The following is a 21,823-nucleotide window of genomic DNA, read 5'->3' as shown; positions in this document are numbered from 1 at the left end:
TTACCAACCGCCTCCATGCTTGCCACCGCCACCACCACCGCCGCCTCCGTGCTTGCCACCTCCACCGCCGCCGCCACCGTGCTTGCCACCGCCTCCGTTTCCGCCACCACCGCCGCCTCCATGCTTGCCACCGCCACCGTTTCCGCCGCCGCCGCCTCCTCCATTCTTCTGCCAGCCTCCCTGACCGCCGCCTCCGCCGCCGCCGCCGCCTCCTCCGTTCTTCTGCCATCCTCCTTGGCCGCCGCCGCCGCCTCCCTTGCCGCCGCCACCACCGCCTCCTCCGTTCTTCTGCCAGCCGCCTTGGCCGCCACCGCCGCCGCCGCCTCCTTGTCCTCCGGCGGACACAATGGCGAAGATCACTCCGAAGAGGAAGAGAGCTAGCAGAGCAAAGCGCATGTTGCTGGAAAGGATTACTGGAGCTGGAAGCTGGTAGCTGGAAACTGTAACTATGACTGGAACTGTCTCCGCAGAAACTGATGCTCTAAACCGAATCACAGCCGGGCTTATATACCCAGAAATCCTGGGTTATAGCCAAGTCATGCTGCCGTCGTGGAGCATAGGAAGCCTCCAAAGCATCCCACCTCCAATGCCAAAAGTGCAGCCAGTGTGATCTTGATCTTGAGATGCCAAGACGGCAACCCACCAGATCTCTGCACTTGTGCCGGTTGTGGGTCATTAATTATGCGGTGGTGCAGCGGGTTTTGTCATTTATCATGCAATTTGTTTGTTCAGTTCTTAGCGGTAACTCTTAATTCTAGGGTATTTCTTATAGAAGTTATAATTTCTATAAGGCATATAGTCAATTTGTAATTTATTTAAAAAAAATTCTATATATAATGTTGAAGTTTTTCGTCCTTTATTAACATAACCTAATAATAATAACCAGTAACGAGTAACTAGTAACTAGAAACTAGTAATTAATAATAAATAACGAGTAATCAGTAACTAATAACTAGTAATTCAACCTTTTCCTTTATAACAAAACATAACCCTTTAAACCATGACCTCTATGAATATTATTACAGGGTATATTATTTTTTAAAAACCCCTTTTCAAAGAACGACCTTGAAAGCCCCTTGGCAACAGCACTAGTTCAAACCTAGTGAAGAGAAAGTCGCACAACTAGGCAAATGATATATCCAGAAGTCGGGGGAGTATGGCAACAAACATAAAAACAAATAGAACGTTCGTCTCGAGTGCCAGGCACTTAAATTGAAGTAATTCCACGTGACCTTAGAACCCAGCCTACCATATCAAACAGAAGTTCCATTAATCACCTTAATGCTTAACTATAATGGTATTTTCACAAAAAGTTAACCTGCTGAGATGGTAAATTAAAGGGTCTCTTTATTTTTAAATAAAAAGTGTAATTTTAAAATTCAGATTATGGGTTTTTAAAAGATTTAAATATTTAAGCAATTATCTAAATGACTTTTCGAAAGTTTAACAAAAAATTTATAAAAGCTTTTTCGAACTTAAAAGTCTGTTTTTGGCCAACTTGAGCTTGGCAACTGACCAAGTCTTTTACGCTTAAAACTGGTTTATGGTAAAGTTAAAATTTCGAATAAAATTGCAGCATACTTTTGGGTTAAGTATAAACTTTGAACATGGCTCACCCTAAAAATTATGCCTTAAGTAAAGTATGTTTATGTTTCAAATAAAAAAATCTGTTTCATTTAAAATTTAACCTACTGTACAAAAAAAAACACGCACATTTACAGCGTGAAGTTATTGAAGTTTTTAAAATAAACTACGTTTTCTATCATTTTTCAAAGAAAACATGTTGGTTTACAAATTAAACATAAACTTAAATATGTTAACTTGTATATTTCCATTTTCTTACTTTAAAGGCGTTATAAAGCCAAAAGGCAATAAAAAGTCAAATTTTGCGGATTTTTTGCATATAATATCATTGCCGAAACTTTACTAATTTGGTTGAAATAAAAAAAAAAAAAAAATAAAAAAAAATAAAATAAAATAAAATAATAAAAATAATTAATTAAAAAACAGCGCCCTCCTCCTCGATTCTCATAGGTTGCACTTAAGCTAGCCTGAAAATTCGGAAAAATAGTTTGATTTTTTTAAAGTGTTTATTTTTTCAGGTGAGTTGTTGTAATATTTGGTGGTGGTTGTTGTTTTCTTGTAACTTATTGTTGCTGTAATTTGTTGTTGTTGTAATTTGTTGTTGTTGTAGTTTGTTGTTGTAATTTTTTGTTGTTGTTGTAATTTGTTGTTGTTGTAATTTGTTGTTGTTGTAATTTTATTTTGTTGTAATTTTTGTTGTTGTAATTTTTTTTGTTGTAATTTTTTTTGTTGTAATTTTTTTTTTGTAATTTTTTTTTTCTAATAAATAAGTGTTATCCAATATTAAATTTTTAATAAAAATTGTTAATTATTTCACTCTAAACGTGGCGAATAACGTATCGGGATAGCTATAGCATATAACAACGAACCAACTACTTGGTTTTGTTTTTTAAGCCTAAATAAATCCAATATAATATAGTATAATAATAGTAATTCCACACTATCCTTTCCTTTACAATTCCCTTTGAAAATGAAACACAATTAATTTTATTTCATTCACAATAATTGTTTATTATAATTTGTTAATAGTTAGGGTGTAATTTTCAATATAGGATAGCTCCCTCCCTCAGAGACGCTATCCCTTGTTGTTTTTTTAAGTGTCTGTGCAACTCGCTTTAAAATTGCTTTGTATTTTTCGTATTATTGATGTGTTCGATAATGGATCTCGTGCTAAAAAAAAAAAACATATATAGAGAAGAAAACAAACAATGTTGATCTTAATTATGAACATGACTTTATGGCAGGCCCCGAATCCTTTCGATTTCTTCAACATCTTGGGGGCTACGATTGCGCTACGATTGAGATGAATGAGCACTGACAAATCGGTATATAATATAGTAGTATAGTATATAGCTGTTTTAGATGCAAATACAAGCTTTGATAGGTGCTGGCCAATACAATTTCAAAGGTACACGCTACACATGATGATCCGATGATCCTCCTATTAGTTCATAACATTTCATTAAACTTTAAATTACAATTACGTTTCGATTTTGTAAAAAATTTGGTTTCATGCTTGCATTAGCCGAGCTTTATGTATAGATTATGTGCTATATATTTAGATATATATATGTATGTATATGTATATTGTATGCGTACGATAATTATATAATATAAATAATTACATAAAAAGTGTGTGTCTTTACCATGTATCGGAAAAAAAAAATACTTGCGCGCGATTTTGATTTTTGAAAAAAAAAAAAATAAAGGTTAAGAAACATTTACACTAGGAGGAGTAGTTAGGATCCAGGGAGTGTCTACTGACGCCGCACGGTGCGCTCCCTCTCCCTGCCGCTCTCCTCCCGTTGCAGGCTGCCGTGCCGTGGAGGCGAGGTGTTTCCCGTGGAGCCACTGCCGCCATTCAAAACTCGCGCTTTGCGTGACCTTTTGAACTTGGCCATGTCCTCGCCAAAGACGTCGCCCGTGCGCAGCGCCGAAATGAGGTCATCGAACTCGCCAGCCTTGTTGTCACCCTTGCCGGGCGAATCGCCGCTGGAGGAGCCCGACTTTAGGCCCAGATTCTTCGCCACGCTGCTCATCAGTCCGGTCTTGTTTTTGCGCTCGATGGTGCGCTTCTTCAGCTCCGCCTCCTGCTTGGCCCGCTTCTCCTCCTCCTCCTGGCGCCGGCGTAAGCTCTCGTTGTCGTGCCGCGCCTCCGCAAAGGAACCCAGGAACGAGTCGAAGATACCAAAGAACTCATCCGGCTGTAGCACCGAGCCGTCTTCGCCAAACAGACGCACGGCGCGATCGAAGCGCGTCTTCATATCCTGGAACTTGTCCTCCAGCTCCGCGAAACGCACCGATGCCTGGGCATGGAACTCCCGCATCACGGGCAGGAAGCGATCGCCCTGCTGGGCGGGCCCCGAACTCCGATGGAACTCGATCTCCCGGGCCACATCCGCCAGCCCTGTGCGCAGCATCTGTATATCCTTGTCCATCTCGCCCAGCGACACCTTGGAGGCTTCGCGCACATGCGGTATATCGTCCTCCAGCTTTAGCAGATCCTTGAACTTGCGCTCGATCACCTGGACGAGGTAGTGCAGCAGAGTGGTGCCCTTGGCGGCGCTCGACTTGGTATCCGCCAGTCGGTTCAGCGAAGCCAAGCGGAAACCAGAGGCATTGCCGCGAGCTCCGCGATTCATGTAGTTGCCTAAAGGACATGAAATTCATTAGAAAGGATAAAGGACTGAGAATCTTCAGGACCTACCCAATGCCAGCACCAGTTCCAAGAGCTTACGCAGCCTTCTGGATCTGGCCACCTCGCGGGAGGCCTCCATGACACTGGTAATCCTGGGAATCAGATCATTGACCGTCAGCATGAAGCGTTTCTTGTAGTGCAGGCTCTTCAAGCGCTGCTCATAGTGGGGGATCCTTGAAAGAAACTGGGTTAGAATCAAGTCTATATGTAGGTGAACCAAATACCAACTTGGAAATCTCGTAGAGAAACCGGTCAGCCCGTGCAAGCGACTCTATATCCTCGCTGTGCTCGTCCAGCAGGGCGCGCTCCTCCGCCGATGGCGTAAACTTCAGCAGTTGCTCCACCATGTCCAGAGCCAGCTGCTCGTTGCTGTCCATGGAGAGAATGGCTCTAAGGAGATGTAAAAAGGGTTTCATTATAAAACACAACTTATGGACACGGAAGGGTTTCAAAAGATTCAAAAGATCCTACTTGGATATCTCCATGTCGCTCATTTTCAGCTTGCTGAGCAGGATGGTGCAGTTCTGGGCGCGACGTCCATCGATGACCGACAATACTTTCTGTTTGGGCTTCTGGCCAGTGACACGCAGGTCCTCATAGGAGCCATCGGTGGTCTGGAAAGGAGATCTTTAAAATCAGGTTCTTAAGAGAAAGGACATCCTTATCCTTACGGAGACACCATTTTTTTGGTAGGCAGAGAAGAGCTTGTCTATCGATTCCAGTTCCATGTTGTTGTAGAGCTTGCTCTCGTCCAGCTCACTCCAGACAGTGCCCTGGAGCTTGGCATCCGGCAGCTTGGACCAGTTGAAGCTCTTCAGAGGATTGGTGGGCTGTGGCACATTCTTTTTGGGCATCTCCACCTTTGGTGGCGCAGGAGCTGCAGGATATCAGAGACTATTGGTTAGGAGAGATTCAAAAATCTAAAGAAACCCAGACCTACCCATAGTGGGGGCCATGCTGGGTGGCGGTGGAGGTGCTCCCGGACAAGGCGGTGGTGGTGGCGGCAGCATGGCCGGTGCCATGGGTGGCGGTGGCGGCGGCATGGCCTTGAGCATGGGCGGCGGTGGTGGCGGCGAAACGGCACCGTTGCAGCCCGTCAGTCCGGCCACCTTCTGGTCGTCGGGAATGCTTCCCTCCGTGACCAAGCGCTCCAGACGCGCCCGCTCCTGCTGCTCGCTGTGCAGACGATGCTGCAGATCCTCGGCCTTCATCTCGGCGGTCTGGGCCCGCTGCACCGCCTGCGAGTGCTGGGCGGACTCCTTTTCGAGGCGCTCGCGCATGCGAGCCAGTCCCGTCTCCAGATCCTCCTTCTCCTGCATGCGCAGGTCCAGTTCCTGCTCCTTCTTGGCCAGCCGCGACTGCACATCGAAGTTCTCGCGCTCCAGCTCGTCCGCCCGCTTGCGGGCCTGTGTCAATTGCTCCTCCTTGACCAGGAGGCGCACCAGCTTGGAGACATCGATCTGCAGGGGCGCCACGTCCGGATCATGAATGGGCGACTCGGCGGACAGCTTCAGCTGCTTGGTAGGATCGTCGGGATCGGGGATGAGGTCGCTGTTGGGACGCTGCTCCACCTGCAGCACAATCTGCTGGACGACGCGATCGAAGAGAAGCCAGTGCTCCGTACAGTGGCCAGTATCTGCAAGGATTAGGAGAGAATCATTAGAGAAACCTGACTTTTAATAGGAAATCCTTATAGTATCCTTACAGGGCAGCAGGAGCATGTGCTGGAGCATGGATAGCATGTGTGGGTAGGCGGGCGAGTGGCTCAGCTTGCGACGCAGCAGCTCGAACATGGAGCCAGCGCTCTTGGTGTCCACATGCTCCTCGTTGAAGCGGCGGGCGAACTCCTTTTCATCCTCGGCGCGCACCATTTCGAAGAAGTCCTTTAAACAGAAGGAGAGCATGAAATCGGTAATCCTTTAAAGAAATTCTAGAAGTACTCACCAAATGCCTGTCCAAAGTCTCGTTCTCGTGGGTCCTCAGCTTGTCGATGACCGGCTGGATGCCCAGCATGAGGAACTCGTATCTGAGATGCAGCCTAAACTCCAGATTCTCCTGGCCCGGCCCGTAGTTGAGGACCGCATTGACGAAGGACATTAGTGCCGTCTTCAGGTTGACGTTGTCCCGGTAGCCGTAGGTGGACCGGTCCAGGTCGTTGACGATGCTCTGAAAGCGAGTCCGTTCGGCGGCGAACTCCTGGAAGGTGAGCATGGCCTGCAGCACCTTCCGGTGTCCGCCCGGCACCAGGCACACCGCGCCCAGGATCTCCAGGGCGGCGATCTTGGTCCGGATGTTGTCGGCCACCAGCGACCGGGCTATGGTGTCGATGGCCGTCGGATGGGCCAGGACATGGGCCCGTCCCATCGAGTTGTTCATCAGCGCCTTGATGCACCCGATGAGGCTCGTGTGCAGCATGCTGTTGGTCACCCGGATGTCCAGCTGCCGGAGCAGATTGAGCAGCGCCGGCAACCCATCCAGCTCCACGAACCGGAGCACAAAGCTGTGCGTGGAGGTCCTCAGGGCGGTCTTCAAGGCATCCACGAAAGCGGCATGTCCGTCCAGACGGTTTCCGAGCTCATGGCTCGGCGAGTCCTCCGGCGATATATGCAGCTCCTTCAGCTTCTCGATGTAGTACTCCGCCGTGGGCGGCTGCATCACGGCCACCGCATCCGGACCCTCACCCGTCTCCAGCGGCAGCTTCCGGGAGCAGTAGATCTGCCACTTTTTCTGCGCCGGCAGGCTCAGCATGGCCTCCTTGTTGGGCGCCGTCAGATCCAGTTCTTCGACGAGTTCGGCGAACTTGGAGTCCAGTTCGTCCACCGAGGGCATGGTGGGTGTGAGGGTCTGGAGAGCTCCCTCCACCACGCAGATCTCCGGCGGCTCATCGTCCTGAAAAGCGAGAGGTAAGAGATCATGGTTATATATCTCTGATTCATCCAAGATTTCCAATCTTATTCCAGTCTGTAAGACTTCTCTAAAGGTATTACTTTGTTTTTAAAAAAAAGTCTCACTTTTGCAAAAAAGAAAGAAAGAGAATCGGAATTCTTGGGTTTCCTATATCTTGCAGTTTTGTTTATTTTTTTGGGTTGTCGGATGTCTGTCCACCTCCGTAACCCTTTCCCTTCCCACTGGCCTCCGACTCCAACCCATTCCCACTGCAATTCGAATTTATCGCCTCTTATGCAACTTCGTGCACAATTTGACAAATTCGCTGACATGGAGGCGGGGGACTACTTGAGGCATGGAGCTCGAAGCTTGGAGGCTTGAAGAGCTGGCTCCGATTTCGATTGGCAATTGGGTCGGTCGGGTGTCCCCGTCTGACACTGTTTCGCACGTGACTTTGTCCAGGTTTGTGGTTTTTGGGATATCAGTTCAATTAGAGTCGAGTATGGTGTCATTCCTAATCGTTAACTTGGCTAAGATCTTGTCTAGACTAGGTCCTCCCACTCAGTACTTTTGGTCCTTCGAGACTAAGGACTAGTATGGATCACTTACCTTAAAGCAGCCACACCAGGCCCTTCTGCCCCTGAAGACTGGCATCTTCTTCTTCTGCTGCTGCCTGTAGTGTTTCTGGAGAGGAGTCTCCCCACTACTGCCACCTCCTCCTCCTCCGGCTAGACTGCTTAGCGATTTCCGGAAGCCAAGACTGTTAGTGTTGCTGTTGCAGTTACTATTCCGGCCGCTGCTGCCGTTGTTGTTGTCAATGTCCTCTTTCAGGCCAAAGGGATAGCCAAAGGTGTAGCCTAGGATATTGTGGGTGTAGAAGGATCCAGCTCCACTGCCCAGTCCGTTCTCATGGTCGGACTGCGAATGAGTCTGCGGCTGCTGGTGTTGATTAGGGTTAATATTGTCGTTGCTGCCGCTGTTGCTGTTGCAGTTATCGCTGGTGTGTCCGTGACCGTGCCCGTGCCGTCCACTGTACTGATTCCAATAGCGATATAATCCGTGAAAGCAGTTGTAATCGCTGAGTAATCCCTTCCAGTGTTCAAAGTCGAACCGCTCCTGGAAGTTGTTCGACGAAGTGTCGCTGCCACCGTTGATGATGTTGCTAGTGCTGCTGATAGTGTTGCTACTCTGACTGCCAGTGTTCAAGGGATGACTATTGATGATGGTGGTGCCATTACCACTATTAGCACTACCAGTTATGGCCAATGTGGCTGTACTGGCCTGACTTAGGTCGCTGCAGCTGTTTAGGCTTGTGATGGATACCAGACTACTGTTGTTCTTGCTGTTGCTGTTGTAGGACTTGGTGTTGCCGCCAGAGGTGTTACTGTTAGTGTTATTGTTGTCACTGGTTATGGTTATCTTGGTCACTCCCACTCCACTGGAACTGGCTGGTGAAGGCTCTACAGGTAGGCCAACTCCTCCATTAATTGTTATACAATTGCCGTTGACGGTAGTCCCCGACTTGGGCTTCTCTAGGGTGCTCTCCGGCGTAGTCTGCAGTATCTCCGTATCCGTGCTGGCACTGTGCGTGTCCGGCTCATTGATGCACACAATGGGGCACGACTGTAGCGTCTGTAAGATAAGAATAAGAGACAAGAGTTAGTTTTAAGAACATTAAAGCCCACACACACACTCGGTGTGATTGCAGTCCTCGTTGACAAGACGAGGTGTCTGGCTCGACAAATGCCCGTCAGGTCTGCAAGTCTGCCAGCCAAGGTAACAGGCAATTGGCCAAAATAGAAAACCAAGTCATGGCAAGACAAATGCCATTGCAGTTGCCAAGTCAGTGAAGGGTGTTGACATGTCTATGCAATACCACATATAATTCCTAGCCATCTTGGCCAGTTAAAGCCAACACATTACCAATTAATTAGACTCTGTTCTTAACTCGCAAGAAACCCCACATTTCTCGGTACATTTCCAAATCTCCTCAGTTGACAGGCAGTCGTGGGTTTCTGTTTTTTTTTGTCAGCGCGTGGGTTTTTTTTTTTGGAAATAATAAATCCAAATCTATATGCAAGCGTATGCAGATATGTAACCAAAACAGAATTACAACTGTCATAAGTCGGCTATCCATGTTGCAACCACAATTGCCGCGAAACCCCCGAAATAAATTCACGTGGGAGAGAGGTATATGTATTACCATATAGACTGCATCAGGAGGTAGCTTTTGTTATGCAAATTTTGAATTGTTGAGCTGCAATTGCATTACCATTGCAAACCTAATAGTATCCCAGACCAGACCACACTCCACTCCACTCCATACTGATGATGGCTTATTAATTTGCTTTCATTACGACTCCAGTGAGTGGGGGAATCCGATTTGGAATGGCCATCGTATATCTCTCGTAGCTGGTATTCGGATTGAGTAATCTTACTTGTTTGCAGATCAATCAATCAATCAGCCGAAACAGGTTTCCACTTTGGATTCTGGCCACCTAAGGATTATAATTAACTGGCCAGCCAGCCAGCCAGAGTGTTAAAAATGTATTGATCTCTCAGCCGGATTGAAATGTAATTTGGCCAGCTTGGCGGCATATTTTATGGTCATTAACGGACCTCTCTAGCTGTGGGATTTCTTCTTAAAAAAAAGTCTTAAAGAGTCTTGAGAAGAAAATCCACTTGAAATGTTAATTCTGGTAATGAAGCACCTGCTCTAGATTCTGAGAAGAGTCTTGGAGTAGGCTTGGCTCTGCTTGGTTTCCCACCTTCACAGTTTTGGGTTCACCCACTAACCTAACCACCAACCTAACCCCCTGCTGGATCGTTTCCGATCTTGAAGCTTGTGTTCCAGTTGCCAACTGAAAGCCTGAATCTCAAATCTTGCAAATTGCAGCCAGCTGCTGTGACAGCGCCTCTGTCTCGTGTCTCCGAATCTCCGAATCTCTCAAGTCTCAGCGATAGAGCGCCTGCTGTCGTCGCCGTCAGAAATCAGGTCAATGCTTCAGCTCTAGTCTCGAGTCTCGAGATATTTGGTGTGTCTGTGTGTGTGGGCCAGGGCTCTGCTAATTAGAGCCACGTTTTTGGCCACTAAAGCATGGCTTTTGGCCACAATTACAGACTCAAGACTTGGCAATTAATGTGTATTTGTCGATTGATCAAAAAATAAACGAAAAACTAAATAAACTCTATAAACTCTTTAAAAAATTTAAGTTTGGAAACTTCTGTAGGCCAAATGGCGATTCCCGTGCATCCCGAAGCGTCGGTCGACCGCTGCCTCATCATATTCCACCTGGTAGAAGCCAATCAAGGTATAGAAGAAATCGACAAAGCCCTCCCAGATTCCCACGACCCTCTTCCGCAACCCTCTATTCTGCTTTGGTGGCTCCAGCCAGGGGGATTGGTTCAATTTGAGTTCCTCATTCTTGGGAGGATTGCAGATGCGAAGCCGGTGGCCGCACAGGATGATCTTCTCGTTCTGCTCCAGGGCACGCTCCCATTCGATCGGATGCGAGTACTGGAGATTGAGCCCCTGGCGTGTCCACTTCTTGTCGAGGATGGTGCCGACGCTGCTCATCGCCTCCACGATCAAGTGTGTTATCAGGGGCTGCTTGGGAAAGGTGGTGACCACCACCCAGTTGTTCTGGCTAACCTGGACATCCGGATCCACGTCATTTAGGACACGATGTGACTCTGGTTCAGGTGGCTGGTAGACGGCGTGCTCGTCGAGGCGCTGCAGCTCCCTGAGACTCACTACTGGCGGATCATCAATGTAAAATTCTCCACTAAAGTATGGCATTTTCGAGACTTTTCTTTTTTTAACTTATTGGTTTTTTGTTCAAAAAATATATGAATTTGATGGGAAAATTTTAGAAGTCCAATGACTATGGGCGATGATTGAGAGAAAAGTAATTTTGTTACGAGGAATTTTGACTGACGAAAGGATATAAAGAATACTAGATGGGGGCTCTGGTGTTTTGATTTGGAAACTAAACAAAGGCCATCTTTGATTTGAATATTTGAAATAGTTTATTTGAAGCAGTTCCTATTCATCAAAGTCAGTATCATTTTAAATGATTTACCAACATTGGAGATAAGAGGAGTTGATCAAAACTAATTATGAACATAGTCCCTTTAACAACACTTTATAAATACCTCAACTAATATCTAAATTTCAGTCTTAATTTTCAAATCCTTAACTTAAGAATTTATTTTATATTTTTTTAAGATACCTGCATTTCCTGCATTTCCTGCATTACCTCTTCAGGCCATTACTCTTCAATTTCCTTTTCTGCCAATATCTTGATGCATTTTTCACACTTGCCTCTGCCACGCCCACCCTGCCCCAAAGTGCTTCCGAGTACACCCACCCACCCGGCAACGTAATAACTTCATAAGGCAATCCAAAAAGTGAAATGGAAAATGGAAAAATTGCGAATTGCGAATTTCAAAGTGTGGCAAATGGGTTGACGCTAACGCGACGCGACTTTGTGTGGCAGGAAGTGTTTTTCTACTGTCCCTCTCTCCCCTCTATGTATATATTTTTTTTTTTTTTTGGATTAATCCATAATTACCAAGCAGCTGCCCTTTTGCCAAAAAAAATCCATCAAGTGGCGCACAAAACACGGCCATGCTGCATCCAAAATGAAAATGAAAATGAAAAACTAGTTTTTCCGCATGCCACAAGAAAATAAAGAAAACATGTCGAAAGCCCGTGGCAGCTGCCAGCCAGAAAGCCAGAAACTTTTCCTTTTTGGCCAAAATGTCTCTCAGACATCAACATAAGCTCATCTTTACCCACTTTTTTTTTTGAGAGAGACAACTCAGGTGTGGATGGATGGATGGATGGATGGATGGTGGTTAATTATTGGTGCGTTCAGGTGAGGAGGCCGGCTTCCATCATAGGCGGTATCCAGGCGGCATCAATCATACGCAACGTTGGCCGCTTTCCTTGCCGCAACCACAAAAGACTACCGAGTGAGGTGGCATTTGGAATTGCAATTGCAACTTTTTTTTGGCCTCGTCGCACGGTCCAAAAATAGTCATTTTGACCAACTAACGAAAATGGCAATACGATGGAGGGAATTTCACAGGGGAGCTGGTTCACTTGGGTGCTCGACATTTAGCAAAAAAATAGTGTTTTTAGATAAAAGATAAGATTAGTTTTAGGTACTTGATGATGAGAGGAAAATTTTTTCAGATTCTTATCTCTAATAAAATGTAATTTCTTTTGAAAACAAAAACAGAAAAAACACGGAACCTGCATCCATGGGATACATGCTTCAGCGCTCACAGATACAGATACTTGGGAGCGTAAATTTGTTGGCACTATTACTTATTAGCTTCAGTAGCGACAAAACGAAAGCTAAAGCCAAGTTAAACCAAAGCTGAAAAAAATAACTAAAAACCAGCAGCAGGGGCAACAATAGCGCTGGACCGTGGCGAAGGTGTTGTAAGGTATTGTTTACAACCAACAACAAAAACAATAGCTATGAAAATTGAGTTAAACAACAGCTAAGCTAAAAAATAAAAAAAAAACCTTTAAAAAAAAAAAAAAAAAAAACAAAACAACAAAAAGTAAATGTAATCGAGTAATCAGGCATGCGGGTGTTAAAATTATATTGCACAAGTCCCTCACTATTACTACTACTACTACTAGTAACAACCTTTCCACCCACCCAACCACCTAAATCTCAGAGCCCCCATTGGCAGAAACTGTAACTGAAACCACCCAGGCACTCAACCACCTGTAAGGTGCAACAATGTTTCAATTATTTAATAAAAAATATTATGAGGCCTTTATAGGATGGTATTTTGAGATCTATAGATCAGGTATTAGAACTATAAGATCTCTTTTCTGAGATAAAACCCCAAAACATGTTCTCTAGACCACAAGTATTATATATCCTCAGATCTTATCCTAAAACTCTACAATTTAAAAACCAAAAATATTAAGACATGTCTTGTTTCTTGTTTCTTATTTTAGTTTTAGGTTTCCCTGACTTTTGCATTCTATGTTTTATTTTTTTCGGTATCTTAACTAATTTGGCCTGTTTCCCATTTTTGACTTCAAAAAGATACAAGTGAGTGGCTGAAGTGGCTGAAAATCGGAGACTCATTTACATTTCGGCCAAGTCTTTTTGGTCTTTTCGGTTTCTTGGCTTGCTAGTTGGTATTTTGGTTTATCTAACTTTTGATATTTTCTGGCCGAATAGGCGTCAGGTTGGGTGCCCCTCCTGTACCGACTCCCCTACCGCCCACTGGCTGAGAATTTATGGCCAAAAGTTCGAGCACCTCGAGCATGGTGGGTGCAGCCTCGAACAGTAGAGGACAGTACTGTAAGGCATAGTTTCCATTTAAATGAACAGAAAATCGGCTTAAATGCCACACTATACCATAGAGGGGGGATATGCAAAAGTGGAAGTGTTTCTACCTCCGTTCCAAAACCAAAAACGATGATCATCTCCTGCTGCGGGCATCTCAACTTTCACTGAAATCCGCCAATGAAGTTGTCGTTGTCCGAGGTTTTCGCTGTTTTTGTATTTTTTTTTAAAACACTTGTGCGGGATACAGGTTCATTGTAATACTTACAAGTCCAGGCCCTTTTGGTTTTTTGTTGATAATCATCATCATCAGCAGAGGCCATTCAACATCTTGACGAACAAGTTGTTGTGCGAATTTGGCAAAGTGCTTTTTAATTGTAATTACAACGATCTTGGAATGAATTTTTGGAAAGCCAGAATGCAACAAAGTATCAGGAAGACTTTTTCAAAAAAAAACCGAAAAAACTGGGCCTGGCCATTCTTCGACTGACATTTAAAGTTTAGGAGGCCAGGCCCCCCGTCTCCCATTGGCGGAATAATTATAGACCAATAATGGGCCTAATTGGCCCCAAAAACAATTAGCAGATGGACAAGGCCTCTTTGGCAGACGGAAGACGGAAGAATTGCCAATCCAATTCTCAACTGCAATAATTAATTACCAACTCGACTTGTTGGAGTTGGGTTCCTATTTCTATTTCTATAATATGTGTATGACTTCGATGGGGTTTTGTATTTATGGGCTGGTTAAGTCATGCCTCGTACAATGTACATACACCCCCAAGTGGAAACCAGTTTTGGCTGATCTGAAGCCACCAAGATCTAAATACTAGAGTCTAGATCGGATCATGACATTTATTCCGCATTCTTGCAACAACTTGCCACTTGAACAAGGTGGTTCTTTCTTTAAAGTTTTTCTATAAAAATTTTTTCTCTACAATTTACCATTTTCCATATGAGGCTATGATTTCCTTAACGAATTGGAAATTTTCCGACAATTTGTTGGAAAAATTAAAGAGGAACTTGCATTTTTAGAGGTGGAGGTGGTGTTTTTTTTTTTTTGGCACTTGTTCGAATTGTGTCGTTGGGTTTTTTTTTTAATGGCTATGGCTTACGTAAAAAAAAGCAAGACATCGAAGACCTCAACCAGCTTAAAAGACAACAACAATTGTTGTGCAATTTATCTTTATTTAATTGAACTTTTACTTTCGTCGCTGCTGCTGCTGCTGCTGCTGGTGGTGCCTTTGCTGGCTTGTTTGTGTTCAGCGAACGCGTTTCATAAATTGCAAATAATTTTTCAACCAAAATCAACTTGATATCCAGGCGGATCAAGGCAGCACATAAACAGGTATATATATATATATATACATACATATATTATATGTATGTTGGGGAGAGAGGTATGCTAATCCGTTAAATCAATTGATGTGCGCCGCGGGCTCTTATAAAAAATCGATATAAATTATTAATTCAAAACAATGCCAAGCTAAAGAGTAAAAGAAAAAAAAATATGTAAAGCCGGCTTTGAAAAGAAAAGTCTCCAAGAAAACCTCAAAACAAGTTTCTTTACAAACTTTTGCTTTGGCAATTTAATTTGCCTAAATGGAGGCTTGTACTTTGAAGATCGAGTATGAGTATCTTAGAAATGAGTCAGAGATTGGAGAACTGCCAAACTCCATCACCTTGGGGGTCATGACTGCAAGATGGCCTATTGAATGGCTTTTTCCTTCATTTAGCTTCACTTGTTATGGCCACGTGCCTGGGAAGCTGTTTTTCTGATCACCAAAAAATCACAAAAAAAAAAAAAGCTGATCACTGATCACTGATCGAGTCGAGAGTCGAGGTGTTGGGTAGAAAGCAAAAGTTGAAAGCAAAACCTCCAAGTATCTTGACCCTCATTAATTCAAGTAAGCCAAGCCATGGTGGTATTCGCAAAAAAAAAAAAAAACCAAAGACTGAAGGAAAAACTTGATTATTTACAGTTTCGGTTTTAGTTTCGATTTCAATTTTTCACCGGCGAGTCCACCGATGGGATGGGAACTGCAATTAACATACGAAATTTATTTAAATTCAATTTTTTTTTTATTTCAGAGACCAGCCGGTCTTGTTGGACTTCTTGGCGAATGTTTTCACTTTCGTTTGGCATCCGAAAAATCCAAAAGAGACTCGGGGAGTCTGCGGCTGGGGCATCCGGCCAAGAAACTCTTTACGGTCAACCTGTTTTTTTGGCTGACTGACTGGCCGCTTACCATGATTATTGTGATTATATTGGCTGGTGGAATCGAGGGGGAGACCCCAAAACACACAAATTGAAAAGACAAAACCCCAAAAAAACACAAAAAAAAAGAAAAAGAATTGAAAACGAAAGTGAAAATGTTTATCGTAGCAACTAGCTACGACCTGGCGTACTTACCTGGCGTAGAGGTTAACCGTGATCACGAAGGCGGTTCCTCCGGAGTGAGACCTGGCCATTGCACCTCGGTTGGGTTGACCTCTGCGATTATTCCTAATGTGAATAACTCGTGCGTGTAATTTTTGCGCAGTGGCAATACCGTAACCGATGAAGTTCTACTGAGGTGCGGTTATTGCTAGTTGAAAACTTTAACCAATACCCCGCCATGGGGACGTGAAATACCGTCCACTACGGCAATTTTTGCAGGTAAGTATACGCCCCCTAACTGGGGGGGGAGTAGAGGTATTTTAAAGGAAAAACAAAGCAGAAGATCGCATAGATCGTGATGCCCAGCTAAGACCCCTCTTTAGGCCCTCCTCCTCTATTGGCCGTAAATTAAGTTGGCAATTTCTCCTCGCTAGGTTGTGTGTGGAAAGTTTTTGGCTTGCTGACCCTTTAACCCCTGGCTATCCTTTACCTTGTTTTTGCGCGGCGGCGGCCTTATGACTTCCATCCTCTTTCACATCTTCCACAAAACTGACAGATCGGATAAGATAAGGTTCTGCCAAAATAGAGGTCTCTAAAGATAAGATCTTTATCACAAGATCACGAGATAAAGATATATATTTTTTTGGAGATAAACTTTCTCTAAAGGCTGTAGCGTAGGGGGCCCGCAAATGGATCGCATTACATGCAGATACTTTTGTATCTTTTTGCCATTAGTTTTGATTGAGTAAGTCAAACCTGCCTGCCGGCTGGTCTCCCCCTCCCCCCCTCTCTCTCTCGCCACATGCAAATCAGCCAAAAGACAGGAAATTATTACAGAAAGCCCCCACACCATACACACTTTCCAGTCTAGTTTGTAGTTTTTTTTTTTTTTTTTGGTCATGTGCCATGTGGTTGGTAGAGCCATTCGATTCATTAGCATTACATGGCTTCCGTATTTGGCTTAAAGTTTAAACCAAAAAATTGTATTTGGTCATGTGGGGGGTGGGGGGTTGGAATAGGAGGAATAGGCTGTAGACTATATGGGTCACAGAGCTTCCCGTTCGTACGAATCGAATAAAGACACCGATCCGTTAGCGGGAAGTGAGTCTAAACACTGGCCTTTGATGTGGTCTACCCACAAAAGTCACCTTGTCTGTCTAGGATTTCACTGGAATATAGATTACAGATTCTAGATTCTATATTCCAGATCTACTATCTCCTCTCCAAATGGCGCATTAAACAAAGATCTTTATAGACGAAGGTGTAACGCCCCAAATACCATGATCTGCTCGTGCTCTTGAGTATCCAGTCCAGTGGCCTAGGCCAATGTCAGTCACTCAGTCACTCAGAATTGGAGTCTTTGCTGCTGGATTCGCCGCCGGCTTACGTCATAAACATATATATAAGAGATATAACGATCGAAAGACCCACTACCAGACAACATAGCCGCCAGACGAGACGAACCAGTTTGTATGGCAGAAGCTGTTGCCGTTGAGTTTTAAGATGCAGTTTAGGATGCAGTTGCAGTTGCAGATACAAATGCATTAAGGCCATTATGCAATTGGCCAAGATCGCGATAGCCAGGTGAAAGCCTGATCAAAAGCTGGCCAAAAAAATTCTAGCACACTTTGCGGTAGTTTGACGTCACAACGGAACTCTTACCCGTTAATCGATTTAAACCTGTCTCAGAGACTCTAGAGACTTCCCAAAAACAGTTAAGGATTCAAATAAAGTCTTTTTTTTAATTTTAAGCTTTAAATCATGATTCATTTGATAATTATTTAAAAGTAAGATGCCTGTCAAAGCTTTAATTGTTGGACAATTATTTCAAGAGGCTTTCAAGACACATTCCTGAGTCTCAACACCAACTCCCCTATCAAGAAACCTACCTATCATATGGGTAGGTAGGTAGGTAGTTAGGTCTGTCCCGGCCAAGCCCGTAGAATGTCAAGTTGGCGAAAGTGGCCAGGAAATACAGGTTCACCAGAGCGTAGGACAAGTGATCTATAAGTGATATATATACCTACAAGTATTATGACATTTGCCATTAAAAAAAATATAGCAACAAGGTGTTGTGTCATGCCAGTGGGGTGTAAAAAATGCCATTAATTCCATTATTATTCAACCTTGACAGTTCTTATTGTTCTATTTATAAGTATAGCTCTTTTTTTTGGGAGGGATTTCTTTAATATCTATCCTATATCTTGGATACTCTTAGCTCTCTTACTGAAGACCTCCTTCTCCTCATCAAAAATGATTGGTAATTAATTATTATTTCACAAATACTCTCCAATCTACGGCTGCACTTTTTTATGTTTGTTTTTCTATTTAATTTTTTCAGTTTTTCATTTTTTTTTTAATGTTTGCTATGCGGTGTGCGCCATTTCGTCAGCTCATTCAATTGAAGCTCATTGAGTCTTGGCCACTCAATCAAGAGGGGGCAGTTGTGCTGGGGAGGGGGGTTTATTTTTTTAAAAATACTACAAACTACAACAAAAAAAAGAAAAAAGAGAGGGCACTTAATTTTTTCCATTGGGGCGCACATTTCACTTTCATTTCTCTACAATCAAAAATGCGTCGAATCAATCGTGGTAGGAGGGGGGGAGGGTAGAAGAGGTGGGTTAGGTGGCAAGTGCATAGGCAGTGGATAGGGGGAGGGGATCGGGGACTGGGAAAACTGAGGCGCAAAAATTTCAATTTCATTTTATTTATGAGCGGCCAGGCGACACTTTTGAATGCAAATGACGCTAATTTGTTGGTCAGGTGAGAGCCGACTCTCTCCTACCTGTGGCTCGGCTTATGCTTATGCTTCTTTTTCTCCTTGTTCCACTCCCCATGCCCCCCCTCAAGACATAAAAAATAAAGATAAATATTAAAAATTGCGGAAAACTCTTAAGTGCAAAAATTGGTAAGTCATTTTGTATTTCCATTTCGCTTAAGTTATGGTTTTAAAATCAAGCTACTGGTATTAGTTATCTGGTTTAGAGTTTGGAAGAGACTACTTTTTTTCAATTTTTAATATTAGTTTTTATTTTAGGCTTTTTTTAAGCTCTTAAAAAAACTTATATAGAAGCAAGAGAAGTAATATAAAGAAGCCTTTATAAGGAATCTCTAATATTCTGAAATATAAATGCTTAAATACAAACTATTTTGGTTATTTAGTGTTTTTTAATATTTTAAACTGTTAGTTTAATTTTAAATCATAGTTACATAATTTTTTCTTGAGAAAAGTATATATTTTTATTTATTTAGAACAAAAATTCTTATCATTTAATTAAGGAGTACTAATAAACTAGAAACTAGTAACTAATAACTAGTAGCTAGTAGCTAGAAGTTAGATCCTAGTAACTAGTAACTAGAAACTTATAACTAGTACCTTCTAACCTTCAAATGATTATAGTTTTCTTGAAGATCTATTTATAATACTAATAACATATTCAAGTCTTTTCAATATTTTAACTTAAATGCAAAACATAAATACTAATAGTTCCTTAAAAAATCCATAAGAAAACCTTTGAATTCTTTGTTAAATATCTCCCTTAGAGACAAAACAAAACCTGACTTTTGCTAAGGTTACAAAATCTGTTAGCTAAGCTATTTTTTACAATTCCTAAACTATCTTTAAAAAAAGGTTACAACACTCAGAGAAATAAATAAAAATAAAACCCTAAAATATAACTAAACATAAAAACATTACTTCAACTATTCAAAACCCTATTACAAAAAGACCCTTCAATAAACTCTAAATAGTCTCTTCAAAAATATATATAATAAATAATTAAAAATCTATAAAATACCCCCACATTTTCCGCACAGTGCACAGCCATTAGTAACAGCAGATTAACTGAAACCAATTCGTGTGAAAAAATGCACTCTTTTGTGGTTCATGTGGATCACGACCCAGAGACCCACTGAAGATGGATGGATGTTCAAATGGAAGCGAATTCTACAGATTCGTTTTCAATCTTCACACACTACGCCACACTCACCGTGTTGATCTTCTCCATGAAGACGCTCATTTGGTTCTTGGACGACATGATGTATGTGTATATATAGTAGAAGATCGAAGAACTATAGTAGCTGCCCCACCACCGAACACATCACGCACCACACGCACACTCTCACGGCAATTTCAATGAAAAAAAATCAATAAAAAATATAAATATATATTTAAATATATATATTTAGTTTATAATCAAATTTGTTGTCTCGAAAGTTTTGTTCATCGAAGAAAACACACGCGCGCGCGTTTTTAAATTTTTTAAAATTTCTAGATTCAAAGCTTCAGAGATTTGAGTTTCCAGTTCAGTTTCCAGTTCAGTTTAGAGACTTCGGGTTGCCCGGCGAGTCGCGTGCGTTCTTATCGACGGCTGGCAGCGCATTGAACGGCTCGGAAACTGAAAACTCGGGCTCTGGGGCTCAAGACGTGCAAACGGCGAAAAGCTGTTTCTTCGGCAACGGCAACGGCAACCGAACACGTCGTGAGCCGAAGAAGTTGGCCAAGACAGAGTTGCAGCGACAGGTGCCAAAAACGAAAAAAAAAAACCCAAAAGAGCACTGAAGAGTTAAGAGCGTCACGAAACCGGCTAGTTCCGTCGCGGCGGTGATGGTGTGCCTAATGCTTTCGACGCCACTGTGGCCAAGTGCCAACCCCCTAGCCTCCCTTCTAGTCTTCTACCTTGGCCCCGGGATTGGGGCCACCTTTATAAGGTGGGTGGTTGGGTGGTTGGGTGGCTCGTTGGCCAAAAGGGGAACGGCTGCCATTCCATAAGGGCTTATAACGAAACAAGGGCAGCTTTCAAGTATTCAGTGTTGTGACACTTGATCTTTTTGTTTCTTAAAAAGGGGGGTTCCAAAAACAAGCCTAAGGGGTTAGAGAAACTAAGGGGTAATTGGAAGAAAAAGTCAGGGGAGTATTGGGTTTTAAATAGTGAGGTACATGGGTAAGCCATAATGAAAGGTTGAAGATACTATACATAGGTACTGGTAGAAAAACTTATGTATGTATTTCTTATGTTATTTTTGGAAAAGTATCGGGTACTATATATCTAGTTCTCTCTAGAAGATTCAATAATATTCTAATATATACTAGTTTTGCCTTGACAAGTACCGATTATCATATAGTACTCTCTAGTAGATACAGTATCCTGAGGAAGAGATACAATGAGTTTGTAGTATTTATTGCCATAAGGAGTAGAAGGTAGTTCAGTAGTAGTAGTAGAAGTCAAGAATAAAGACAAGCTGGACCAAAAGTTTATAGAAACTATAACTATTGGTAGCGTATAGTATTTATTTTGAGAAGCACCGGGTATTACATAGTCAAGATTAAAGATACAAAAAATTACAGTATCCTTTAAGCTTAAGAAGCTAGCTAGAGAAGTACCGGGTATTACATTGCTAAAAATAAAAGTATGATTAGATGAAATCTTATAGACAAATCACTTTAAGTAAAAATCAAAAGAACCTTTAAATATATCTTATCTCCTCCTTAGTACCATGTATAACCCACTCCAAGGTAACTGATTTTTTAACGCAATCCCTCAACACCTGAAAGACCCTCAATAAAAAACAAAAGAAACCCGATGTATTACACATTTCAAAAGCTGACTAGATTTGGCCATATCATAAGGATTGCATAAAAAAATAAAACAAATACATTGTTAAATTATTGCAACTTCTGTTGTCTGTCCAACTGGCGGCTAGTAGACATTTTATTTAAATCAGCCAAACAAAACCACCAGAGTGTGCAAAAAAAAAAACACACACAGAAACTAAATACAAAAATGCATGAAAAATAGAAAGGAAAACTGACCAAGTTTAGTGTAATAGCCATATTAAGCACTCGACTTAAATAATCCCCCCAAACAAACGAATCGAACGAACAACTTAATTAGCTCTGGCAAATCAGCCGCAAACAACCGACAATTGTACAATGAGTTTTTATAATAAAAACTA

The 21,823-nt window shown here is 42.8% G+C and overlaps 2 protein-coding genes and 1 non-coding gene across 5 annotated transcripts; 1 reads left to right on the top strand and 2 right to left on the bottom strand.

The window, feature by feature from the left end:
* On the bottom strand, nt 1-465 carry LOC122321012 (uncharacterized). Its single transcript, XM_043209802.2, has one exon. It carries the CDS (start codon nt 394-396, stop codon nt 1-3), a length of 396 nt encoding a protein of 131 aa, XP_043065737.1. The 5' UTR covers nt 397-465.
* A 2,136-nt stretch (nt 466-2,601) lies between these two features.
* Nucleotides 2,602-20,075, bottom strand: DAAM (disheveled-associated activator of morphogenesis-like protein). Of its 3 annotated transcripts, none has more exons than XM_017240699.3 (10): nt 19,858-20,075; nt 7,778-8,800; nt 6,227-7,171; nt 5,988-6,165; nt 5,223-5,918; nt 4,954-5,159; nt 4,754-4,896; nt 4,511-4,672; nt 4,292-4,455; nt 2,602-4,234 (listed from the first exon to the last, which is right to left on the bottom strand). In XM_017240699.3, the coding sequence occupies exons 1-10, from the start codon at nt 19,903-19,905 to the stop codon at nt 3,342-3,344; spliced, it is 4,458 nt and encodes a 1,485-aa protein (XP_017096188.2). In that variant the 5' UTR covers nt 19,906-20,075; the 3' UTR covers nt 2,602-3,341. The 3 variants fall into 3 exon arrangements, with proteins under 3 accessions (XP_017096188.2, XP_070136979.1, XP_070136926.1); XM_070280878.1 differs by lacking the exon at nt 19,858-20,075 and adding an exon at nt 16,359-16,409; XM_070280825.1 differs by lacking the exon at nt 19,858-20,075 and adding an exon at nt 10,821-11,162.
* LOC122321068 (U1 spliceosomal RNA) lies at nt 15,894-16,060 on the top strand. The gene has a single exon (XR_011444194.1). It is a non-coding gene; the product is annotated as a U1 spliceosomal RNA (small nuclear RNA).
* Nucleotides 20,076-21,823: the final 1,748 nt, after the last annotated feature.

This window comes from Drosophila bipectinata, chromosome XL (genome assembly GCF_030179905.1).
Source record: "Drosophila bipectinata strain 14024-0381.07 chromosome XL, DbipHiC1v2, whole genome shotgun sequence".
Classification (NCBI taxonomy): Eukaryota; Metazoa; Arthropoda; class Insecta; order Diptera; family Drosophilidae; genus Drosophila; species Drosophila bipectinata.
The sequence above is the reverse complement of the archived record's forward strand: the minus strand, read 5'-3'. Positions and strand labels throughout refer to the sequence as shown.